The following is a 12,393-nucleotide window of genomic DNA, read 5'->3' as shown; positions in this document are numbered from 1 at the left end:
CCCCTAACCCTGCTTGTGCCCCTTTCCCCCACCCAAAGCCTCTGCCCCCAGCTCTGCTCGTCCCCCTTGCCCCACCCAAAGCCCCTGCCCCCAGCCTTGGTCTCAGGTGCCTCATAGCCCCAGACCCAGCCCTAGGCTCTGGGGAGACAGCAGGTGCCAATGATGCTCCCCACTGTGCTGCCCTTCCCGCTGCTTCTGCAGAGCAGCATGTGGAACCCAGTGTGGCAGGGCACAGTGGGGGGCACAGAAAGCTGGCTGCTGCTCTCAGCTCCCCACTGCCCAGGCAATGCTTCCCTTGGGAGGTGGGGAGGGCAGCAAGGGGCACAACCCTGCATTCTACTCATGCTGCTCCTGTGCACACAGGGGAGCTGTGACCTGGGCAGTGCAGAGCTTGCAGCAGCAGGCAGCTTCCCTGTGTGACCCCTCTGTATGTTGCCGCCCTGGGTCACACACACTGCACTACAAAGGGCCCAGGGGAGGGCAGCAGGGCGAGGAACACTAGTATGCTAGGAAAAAGGAAATAAAGGCTCAGTCTAAGAGAAAAAATTTAATTGTTTTTGATATTTGGGACAAATTAACTATTTGAGATCTCGCCATGCATTTCAAAAAATAGGTTTTCAAGTACTTATGAGAAATATTCATGTTTAAAGACTGAATAAAGAATAAAACTTAGAGTAGAAATTAATTGTTGAGGCAGACTGTATCAGGATTACTAGAACCAAAAATTAAGCCTACATTAAAATTTCTGAAATATTATTTGGGCTAGTGGCAGACAGTTTTCTTAAATGTGAAGGGGAAGAAACTGGGGGGAGTTTGAGGACAGGTAACAGGAGGCAAGCTGTCCTACCCTCCCCTCCCCAATTCCACTGCTGCAGCAGTGGAAGGGACAAATTCAAGATAATTTTCCCAATAATTGCCAATAATTAGATTCTATATATGGAAATTATGAATTTATAAATCTTCCATAAATACCATATAATCATTGGGGGGGCGTCCTAAATCGACTTGGATTCTGAATCTTGGATTCAGGTAAATACAATATATTGGTACTATAGTTAAAAAACAAGAAGCATATTTATTTTGTTTGAAGAGCAAGACTATGCTGGTAAACTGTAGAGAAGAAAATTACTAACGAAACTATTTTGTCACATTCTAAGAGAATACAATAAACAATAAAAAGTAGAGTCTTTTAAACAGAACGATGCAATAATACAAAAATGAGACCACACTTTCCTGGGAGACAGTGAAAATATTTTAACTTTTCAAAAACAAAAAACTGATCCTTTCAAGCTATGTGTGGGAAAACAAGTATCAAAATAAGGGGCTAGATTCTAGTAAGAGTCTCTCAGAGCCCCATTGGTTTTAATAACATTATTCACAAACAACATAATAAATATCAAACTATGCGGGCCTTGGTATTTAAAAGTAATGTTGTCATGATTTAAAATCATGATGATTCTGGAAAAGTGGAGCAACTGTAAACTTTACCCAAAAAGGACCTTTCTGAAGTCATTTGATACAAAAATCTGTAAACCTTTTTCATACTAGGCCTCAGATTTTTCCTGTCTTGAAATAGACAGCAAGCAAGGGGTCTCCAAAGCCACAGGCACCATGGAGTTAATGTTGGCAAGACATCAGATACAAACAAAATTATCTGTGAAACGACTGAACTAAGAAAAGATGAAGAAGTTTGCACAGACATTTTTACAAGGCTACTCAGTTCAAGAAGAGTATAAAGTAATTATCTTAATTACATCATCTACAACTATAACAATATCTCTGGAAGCTACAATCTAGACAATCTGATCTTATTCTATATTATGCCGGCTTTCCATTGTTTTCCCGCAAACACTAAAGAATAGAAAGAAATGTTCCGTCTCAGTGCAACATAACCTATGACGATTAATATATGCTTAGTACTTTTTTAAAAGTCCCCTTTCCCTCTGCCCAAATTTGCAGTCAAATCAGTTACACTGAGAAGGCATAACATCTAGTACATATATTTTAACTGTTTCACCAAAACAAGTACTGAATTTGAATCCTCTAGAAAATTAACTGAATTTTGAAGTAATTCATTATGAATATTTGAACCCTTAAGATGATCAAATGCATGATAAAATTTATCATTTTTACTACCATACATTAGTATAGGGGGCATTCAACTTTTTTTAGCCTAAGTACCCCTGGCGACTAGATGCTGGGGAGGAGGGGGCGCTTAGTGTGTGGCGAGACACAGGGCAGGGAAGCAGGGATGGCCCACGGACCGGTGAGGACCAAGCACCACCGCCTCCCATGAGCAGGGTAGGGAAGCTCACCGGGCTGGTGTGTGGTGGTGGTGGCCATCATGTGCGAAGTTCTCCACCCTGCAGAGGGGGGCTGCTGTCCTCACCTTGCCCTACCCTGGCCCTGCTCCTGGGAGGCAGCAGCAGTCTGTCCCTGCCCACACCCATACCCCCTAGGACTGTTCCAAGCACCTTCAGGGGTACGCGTGCTCCCAGCTAACAATCCCTGCATTAGTACACTGGAAGAATTTGTTAAGCAGTGAATTTGCTAATCAAACTTTGCTGTAGCAAACATATTTGTTCCAAATTTCATGTAATATGCATTCATGTATTTAGCATTATTTTATTTTACCCTTTTATAGCCATTGGAAAATAAAAACTTTCTAAAGAAAGTACAAGATATTTCTAAATAAAGTACAAGATAATTAAGAATATTTTGAACAAACAATGTCAAGAATGAGGTTGCATAATAAACAATCAACTTAATGTTTCTAAAAAAAATTGGTGGTAAACGTGTAATCATAAAAAAATTAAGAGGCCTTTCATGTTAGTAAGTATTTAAGTTACTTTATTACCATTATAATGCAATAACATTAGCAAGTTATTTACATCTCCTTTGTATCAAAATGCAACAGCTTAATCCAAAATTCATATTAACAGCCTTAGATGAACATCTTGCTGGGGTCATCTGACCCCAGTATTCTTTCCTGCCATAGCAGGGGGTCGGACTAGATGATCAGCTCAGGTCCCCTCTGACCCTAGAAACTATGAAACTATAAAAAGTGAATTGTAGCAACCATGTTCTTATTTTGGGAAAATGTCAAACAATGATTTACAGAATGATTTATTATTTTGAAAAAAGTACTATTATGGTTAAATAATTAGGGTTAAATTAAAATAGCAGAACTAAATTAGAATGAATATTTGAAGCAAAGTAATTTAGACTGTTTTTACTTCACACAGTTAACAAATGCTGAACGGGCTTTCAGAAGTAATAAGAGGCTTGAAAAAATCCATTTTAATCAAAAGAAAATACACATAAGCTTCTGCACTGTCAAGAACAAGATAACCCTAGCTAAAGAGTTCTCATTTCTCATTGCAAGTGACCAATTTTAGTTACAATGGAGCAAGAAACTGGCATTTATAAAGAGAAATAACTTCGGTGTCTGTAGTTATTTGGCATTAAAAGAAAAGCAGTATTTGAAGAAAAAGAGCAGCTTCACTCCATCATCAAAGGAGCCTCTTTTTCTCCTGCTTTCTATGCACCTCAGCTTTCTAGTGGTTTTGTTTCCTTCCCCCTCCCTGTTCACTCTCTCCCATATTTCTTCACCCAGTCAGTCATTTAATATGCTAGATTTATTGTTCCTTTGTATGTCCATTTTGCCCTCTTTTGACCTTATGGAAGTCTCTGAGCAGCTCTCAGCAGTTTTCCTCCGCAAACACTTTGCCAAAGAAACGGCAATGATTAGGAATTATTAAACAGTTGAGCTCAGGGATGGGCAAAATACAGCTTGCGGGCTGGACTTGGCATGCCAAGGATCAGTCCACGGCCCATTCTGGATGCTGCTCCCCATCTGCCCACAGCCCCATCCCAGCTCCCTTAAGGAGTTTTGGTGAGCTGCTGTGGGGGGAAGGGACAGAGACAGAGGCAGGGCACGATGCTGGCCTGGGCTGTGTCAGCTCACCAAACCTCCTTAAGTGGCCTTTGGGCCTAATATTTGCTTACCCCTGCTCTAGCCACTGAAGTTACTCTCCCCCTTCAGTTACAGGTTTTGGGAACCTGAAAAAAGCAACTTTAAACAACATGCAATACAGGCCTTCCAGGTACTCATCAAAAAAAGAAAGGAACTGCTTACAACTTTGAGTAACCTACTCTCCCTTAATGATCTGTTGATTTCTGGGGAGTGGGAAGGTCAGCAACTGCCAGAAAAAAGGACAGAAGATAAAGGCACAGCTGGTTAAGATGGAGGAAATGGTCTGGTAAAGCCGCTGCTATCTCCAGTTCCAGGTACGGCAATCCAAAATACTCAAGTCTCTGTAAAAAACAAGCTATTCAAAATACCATGAAACAGAATACGAGTCAGAGGCTCTCTCTCATGTTCAACGGTATACTTTTATGGTATACGTACAGCTTCAACAGCAAGGCTGTCTCTTGCTTTTGCTATTATGGGAAGTATAACAAGCTCTTGCAGAAACTATAGGAGTGAGTTGGCTTACTCTTGTACTGGGTGGCAAAAACTCTGGGGCTCCCTAAATCCAATTAAAATGTTTTATTTGCACTTCTGTTGACTACTTTTCATATAAGTAAAGATATAAAAAAGTTGTGCACTCTTTTTTTATGTAGCTCATTTGGCTGGTATCACATCAGAGCATGTTAGGTAGCCTCAGTTAGAACTAAGAACGAGTATCCTGGTAATAACATTAACAAAGCTATTTTACTTAGCCACAAGAATAGCCATTTTTTGCTAACAGAATATCTGCAGATATTTGCAGGCTGTCCACTGAAGCCTAACTTTGATTAGCCCCCACTTTTTAATGAACTGGTTTTCAAGCTGCTGTCTGTATACAAAGTGTTTTGGAGATTCTTTCCTGGTAACATGAAATAGTTTAGAATTTAGCACATAAACTCATCCATTGAAATTGGAGAATGTCTACGAGAAGATCTCTTTCTTACAAAGCAGCCCTCAAATTGGAGAGCCAGGGCCCCCATTAACAAAGCATGCTAGTTTTATCACGGACAGAAAGAGATCCAAAAAAAATAGAGGGAAGTGTAGTCCATCCAAATTCATCCTTGTGTATTTACTTTGACTTGTAAGGACTAATATTGATGACTACAAATACTGTTGATGCGAGGGCTACTTTCATGAGACATTTTCTATTCCTGTGTCTCAAGTGAAATGCAACATATAATCCATGTAAGAAATAAAATAACTTGAAAAAAATCAAACAAACAACTACTTAACTAAAGAAGTCAGCTTTTATAACAACTCTCCATCTCCTTACAAGGCCTGTACTCAAGGTTTCAATACAGATAGAAATTATTTTGGTGAAAAAAAGGAGTTAAAAGGCCCAGGAAGATGACTTAATTAAAGAAAAATTCACACACTGCTTCTGTTTTTGAGACGTTGCCTATGTCCTCCCCCTCAACCACTGGAAGATATTTTTATTAAAATACGAGACCCTCTGGACCATTTAGTGCAGTTGTTACACCAAAAAAAAATCATCATAACAGATACAGCACACGGATTTATGATTAGACTGACATTTAGTCCAAAACCACACAAATTCCCTGTGCTCCTGTAGCTGAGAGAGCTACATGAAAATTCATTATGTAAAAATCAGAGGTGCAACGATACATATCGTATCGGCTCTGATAAAAGGAAAATTGACATTGTCAGCAATCAGCTTTTTTTGGCTGATGTGGCCAATGCTGCTGATAAATGCTGCGTGTATATGCGCAGCCGCAACAATGATGCAGCCAGCCCAGCAGCTTGGAGAGCAGCGTCCGGCTGGTAAATCTGTTGGGGTGAAGGGGTGGAGGAGGAAAGGAGTGTGGGGGGCAGATTGAGACCCCGATGGTGAGGGAGGAAGTAGAACTAGGGCAGGGGCAGGCACTGCCCAGCTGGGGTGGGACATGGGATGGAGCTGTGAGCGACAGGTCTGGTGGGTGCAGGGGGGGAGGAGGGGAGTGGCTCCTGCTGCTGTGGGCACCCCCAGGGCAGGCACAGGAGGCGTATGCCCCCTGAATCTGTGCGCAGGGCGAGGGTGGGCTGCCACTGCAGGCTGGGGCCAGGGGCTACACCGGGTTCTGGTGGAGGGGCTAAACTGGGGCTGCACTCAGGGTGGGCAGTGGTGGTGGAACAGGGAAGGGGGTCTATAGCAACTTCTGGGGTGGCTATAGCCCCCCCTCCCAGCGCCCCCACTGCCTGCCCCAGCTCATCTGCTGGGAAGAGCCTGACGCAGGCCCTGGCTCCAGCCCACAGCATCAGCCTGCCCTATCAGTAATCGGATTGGTATTGGCCAATATGGTTCATTAATAATTGGCCATTGATATTGGCCCCGAAAATCTTTATTGGTGCACCCCCAGTGAAAATACAATTTCTGTAATTGCTACTGTAGTAACAATTTCCCCATTACAATTTAGGGCCATTTAAAAATGGTGTTTCAATTATTTAATAAAATACTGTGCTCAATCTGCAGAAAATGTGGTATGCTTCTTTTTTTAAAACCAAATAACGTACATAGTTTTGAAACGGAATTACTCCCCTTGATATGTAAGGTAGATCACTTAGCTACATTTCCAATAGACATGGGTTCATCAAACATGCAAACTATATTAAAGATGATGTTGAGATTGAACTTCAAGTCACATCATGCACATTCTAAAATAGATGACATTTTGAACAGGTCTTCAGCCTCAAAAAGGCAGCTGCTATTACCTGCAACGTGTACCTATAGCACACATACAATGTACTTTACAGAACAGAATTCTAGAAAACCCAAGACATGGGTCACAAGCATGGCAGGACATGACATTTCTGGTATCGGGGGTAAAAATTTATCAGATCCCAATTGTGTGACTGCCTGCTCAGGAAGGTACACACTTAGAACCAGTTCCTAATGCTGCGCTTACTGAAACATGCACAGAGCCTAGGAACACGATCCTGAGCTCCACACACCCTAGCAAGTTTAAAGCCACGTGCAGGGGAGCTCACTTGTGAGGACATGCTGGAAAAGCAAGGGTTATTTAGTCTGGAGAAGAGAAGACTGAAAGAGGATTTGATAACAGTCTTCAAATATCTAAAGGGAAATTATAAAGAGACTTGCCAATTGTCCGTCAAGAATGACAGGGGGCGGAAGCAGCTAGGATGGAGTGCTGCAACATAACGCTCCATGCTGCCACTGTTCTGCCTCTTGCAGGGATTGGGGTGGGAGAACCAAGACCAGCGCTGCTGGCCTCGGCTCCCCCACCCTCTGTCCAGTCCACAGTGGCTTCAAAATTATGGCAGCGCTCCCCCATGCTTGGAGCACTCTGATTGGCTGTTTCCGTCAGCCAATCAGAGTGTGAATAAAGCATTACAGACAGAAGGACAGACTTAGACTTTTATAATATTAAAATGGAGATGGGTTCATCTCTATGGCCATAGAAGCAAAAGTCTCAAGCTTCATCACACGAGATTTCTATTGGAGATTAGGAAGAACTTTCTCAGTACAAGGATGATTAAGCATCGGAGCAGGCTATCTAGAGATATTGTATTGGAACAGACTAACTAGAGAAGTTATGGAATCTCAGTCACTGGAAATTTTTGACAGAAGGGTATACAGACACTTAGCTGGGATGGCTTAATCAGGTATGATCCTTCTTTGAGTGGGAGGCTAGACTATTAAATCTCACATAGTCCCTTCCAGCCCTTTTATGTATATAAATAAAGCCATTCACTGAAAGTTGGTATGTAAATTTTGTACGCCCCACCTGATTCTAACATAAAATGCATGTTGTCTCAGCAAATTCATCTACCATTTGGTATTTCTATGTGTGGAACATCTACACCATCTTGTGGAAAAGAATGGTAAAATAATAAAATATTTAAAATATCAATCTGATACCAAGAGTTGTTTTAAAAGCTATGAAAACAGTACAGAATTGTTTTTTAGAATCCATAGAATAAAATCATTATAATATTCATATTTCACATACATCCAAACAAGCAAAGAGGTCAGCAACATTTTGGAGCAGAGCATCGCCTCAACAGAATTTCGCTTGAAATGCAGGCTACTACCAACCCTGTCACAATCACTGTTCCGCCTCACAGTACTGTTGCTTCTCCCCATTGCAGAAGACCCCTGGCTCTGTGGGCCAGATAAAATGACTTTGTGGGACATAGGTTGGCAACCCCTGTCCTATATAACAATGTCCTGTCGTAAGCATGCATGTTCACAGAGGAAGGCGAGAAGGAAAAGAAACAAGATTTAGAAAAAAACAACTATGTTAGAAGGTTAAAGAGGGTGTAGCTGAACTGTGAAACCTTCCTCCTGCCCACTTTAGACTTATCTGATTTAAGCTAAACATTTTCATACTGACAGGGTGTGTCTACATGTGCAATTAATATGAAGCAATAAACTCTGGAGCAGTTTGAGCCAAAGTAAACTACTCCTGGGTGCAACATCTACAAATGCTCCCAAGACAACAGCAATTAGACATGGGGCACAGCAGGCCTGGGGTGGCAGGGGGCATGAGAGGTCAGGCACAGACTCCTGGTAGTGGTATTGGGCGACAAGCGCTGGCTAGGGTGTGAGGATGCTGAAAATGTGTAGCTGTGTGGTTAGGTGGCAGGCAGGAGTCTGGCTCAGTGCTAGTTGGGCTGATCGAGAGCAATTTACACCCAGTGTCTACATGTGTATTTAACTGCGGTAAATTACCCTGGTGTAAAATAGTACTATCCCTGACAGTACTATCTTACTGCAGTGTAAACCAGTTTACTGCAGCTTAAGACTGCTGCACAGACGGTGATGCTTTACTCCACAGCTAGTCTACTCTGCAGTAAAGCATGTGTACAGCCACAAATCCACAAAGAAAACTTGACTGGAATAGATCCTAGTGAAACTTACATTGTATGTGTCCTACAGTTTATATGTAGGATTAGGAGCTACTGAAAAAAAATATGTGCATTACTAAATTACCAATGTCTTAACTACACCAACATTTCATGTATAGATAATTTAAAAATACTGTCATGCCAAAATCCTCAAGTCCTCCAAAATGTTTTTTTAGTGAAATAACCTAGGGTGTGGACACATACATTTGGAGCCCTTACAAAAAGGGAATTTTTAAAAGGACAGCAGATGTTATGTTCTTATCGCTGTGTGTGAACAAACTGAGAATGACTGAAATTTAAAAGAGCCCCTGGAACTTCAACTCAGGATGAAGTACTGTTAAAGCTGAAGAGTTTTGCTTATCAGAATCATTCTCAGTTCATTTACCCATAACAATTAGACCGTAACAGCTCTTTTCCAACTTTCCTCTGTAGAAAGGTCTCCAAATATACATATGTCCAGACACATACAATTACATTTAATACACAGTAGATTTTGATTACGAACTGAAATTGGTATCAAGTTAAATTACAAATTAAAAATATAATTGTGTAATTATAATTTCAGTAATAAAAAATGTATTGCCTTACCAGTACATCATGCACTAAGGCTTGGTATGTCCAGGTATGGTGAAGTGGAGTTGCTAAATCTATATTTCTGTCAACAAGGACTAATAAAGGCCTTTGGAAACTGTAAACAAAACATGTTGTTAGTAAATTTTAACATTACATATATACATATATGTATATACACACACACACCCACACACACACACACACACATATATATAACATTTGGAATATCATATTTAATCACATATCACATGCACCCTTTCTGCAAGAACTGCTCCTGTAAAATTGGGGTTTATGCCTTAAGGGAAGCTGATTTTTGCACAGGAATGGAAGTATAGGGATGCCAGAATGGCTGATGGCGGCCGTCCTCTCCCTTTTCTCTAGCCAGCATTCAGCAGGTGTGGACTCTTCACCCAAAGAGCAAGAGTTTTAACCCTCTGACAGCCATTGCCAAATTGGAAGTAGTTTTTGGCTGAGCACCCAGTAAGTTGGCTGAGGGAAAGTGAGCCATTCCATGTGGCCAGCTTTTGGCCATGACTTTGGAAAAATCTTTTTCTTCTTCAGTCTGCCTTCCCAAAACAAGGTGCATGTCTTATGTGGGGGTATGTGGTATGAAGCAAAATGCAGTATTCCTAGTTTCTAGATTAATATTTGCTGTCTTCCATTTCCTACTTCTACGCAAAAGCCAAATCATAAGTATTAGACAAATTTCCCTTCTTGGTTGATTATTTAATAATTCATCTGTTACAAGTTTTCCAGTCCTCCCATTCACGTCTTTCTTTAAACATCTAGGCTGACCAGTGCCAGATATACGATACTGGATAGATGGATATGTGTCGGATACAGAAAAAAATTGCTATGATCTGTATTAACATCCACACAACTTTAAATCCAAGTCAAATAATAAGCACTAACAACCTATTATCTTAGGCCTTGTAAAGACTTTCAGTTTGTCCTGGGAGAGTCATTGCTCTCCCAGGAAAAAAACACAAGTTTATAGATGTTCAGGCTTTTCCTCTCAGAGTAAAAAAGAAGCAACCTTCATCCCACTGCCAAACTTTGGAACAACCACAGTTAAATCACTCCCAAGAGAGTTTCTTCTGGAAGAGTGCATGTCTGTCATGATGACATCCATATTGAGCACTGAGCAGTGATAATCACTTTTTAGCTAAGGACAGCAATTAAGTCTTCAAGAAAATGAAATTATGTTTGTTAGTAGCTTCTGAAACAAACTGATCAACTGTGGAAAGTGTTAGGATGGGAAGATGAACAGGCTCAAGGGTTTTGCTTCTTCTCAAAATGTCTTCAGTATAATTTTTGACAACTGTTATGCCACATCCTCACAAGGAAGTTTCTATGTATTGCATCACTTTTCCTGTCTGATTTGTATATGAAGTAATCTAAAAACAAATCCTTTAATTTGCACTGTCATCAATATGTTGATGTTCAACTCCATGGACAAAATTTTGAAAACTGCTCAAATAACTTAGGTACTTAAGTCTCATTAAAAGGAAATGCAGCTAAAGGTACTATATGCCTGCATCACTTTTGAAATGGGTCTTATGAACTTTGGAAAATGCTTCCATTTCATTGCAACCAGATACTAGAGCTTAACTTCCTGACCAGGATCTAGAAAACTAGCTTGATTTGTGAAAGAAAGAAATGAATTACAACTAAAACTCTCCAAAGCTGAGAACTATGAGGTATTAATGAAAGTAGCACTTTCCATCACACCTACTGGACATATCTGAACAAAATGATGATTTAGTCCTCCAAATAGAATTAACAAAATTGTATTAGTGGGGGATTTAAACCTCCCTGATATCAGCTGGAATAATAATGCAACAAAATAGAATATGACTTAACAAGGAGAAATGCAAGGTGCTGCACCTAGGGAGGAAAAATGTCCAGCACACCTACTGCCTAGGAAATGACCTGCTCAGCAGCATGGAAGTGGAAAGGGATCTCGGACTCCTAGGGGACTCCAAGATGAACATGAGTCATCAGTGTGACGAAGTCATCAGCAAAGCTAACGGCACTTTATCGTGCATCAGCAGATGCATGACAAACTGAACCAAGGAGGTGATATTTCCCCCCTTTTGGGCACTGGTCAGACCACAGCTGGAATACTGCATGCAGTTTTGGGCGCCACACTTTAATGTGGATAACCTGGAGAGGGTCCAGAGAAGGGCCACTCGTACGGTTAAAGGCTTGAAAGCCAAGCCCTATGAGGAGAAACTAGGGCACCTGGACCTCTTCAACCCCCGCAAGAGAAGGTTGAGAGGCGATCTTGTGGCTGCATATAAATTCATCATGGGGGTGCAGAAGGGAATAGGTGAGGCTATACTCACCAAGGTGCCCCTAGGGGTTACAAGAAATAATGGCCATAAGCTAGCAGACAGCAGATTTAGACTGGACATTAGGAGGAACTTCTTCACAGTTAGAGTGGCCAAAATCTGGAATGGGCTCCCAAGGGAGGTGGTGTTCTCCCCTACCCTGGGGGTCTTCAAGGGGAGGTTAGATAGGCATCAGGCTGGGGTCATCTGAACCTGCCTATGCAGGGGGTTGGACTCAATGATCTGGAGGGATGTGGGCAGTGGGGTTCCGCAGGGCTCGCACTGTTCAACATCTTCATCAGTGACTTGGATGAGGGGGTAAAAAGCACTCTGTTCAAATTTGCTGATGACACTAAGATGTAGGGGGATGTGGGTATGCTAGAAGGGAGGAATAGATTGCAATCAGACCTAGACAGGTTACAGGGGTGGGCGGACGAGAATAGAATGGGATTTAACACTGACAAATGCAAGGTGCTGCACCTGGGGAGGAAGAACCAGCACCATACCTCAGGCTGGGGAACTCCCGTCTCATCAGTACAGAGGCAGAAAAGGATCTTGGAGTCATCACTGATGCCAAATGAACATGGGCAGGCAGTGTGGGGATGCAGT

The 12,393-nt window shown here is 41.7% G+C and overlaps 1 protein-coding gene across 2 annotated transcripts in view; it reads right to left on the bottom strand.

The window, feature by feature from the left end:
• Positions 1 to 12,393, bottom strand: part of SCFD1 (sec1 family domain containing 1) — a 112,773-nt gene that overhangs the window by 81,448 nt on the left and 18,932 nt on the right. For both annotated transcript variants that reach the window (XM_019551915.1, XM_019551916.1), the window contains exon 10: positions 9,467 to 9,566. In XM_019551915.1, coding sequence (XP_019407460.1) covers positions 9,467 to 9,566 — 100 coding nt within the window. The remainder of the gene's footprint in view (positions 1 to 9,466; positions 9,567 to 12,393) is intronic.

The sequence above is a fragment of the Crocodylus porosus genome, unplaced genomic scaffold, assembly GCF_001723895.1.
Source record: "Crocodylus porosus isolate Cpor-Errol unplaced genomic scaffold, CroPor_comp1, whole genome shotgun sequence".
NCBI classification, from domain to species: Eukaryota; Metazoa; Chordata; order Crocodylia; family Crocodylidae; genus Crocodylus; species Crocodylus porosus.
The sequence above is the reverse complement of the archived record's forward strand: the minus strand, read 5'-3'. Positions and strand labels throughout refer to the sequence as shown.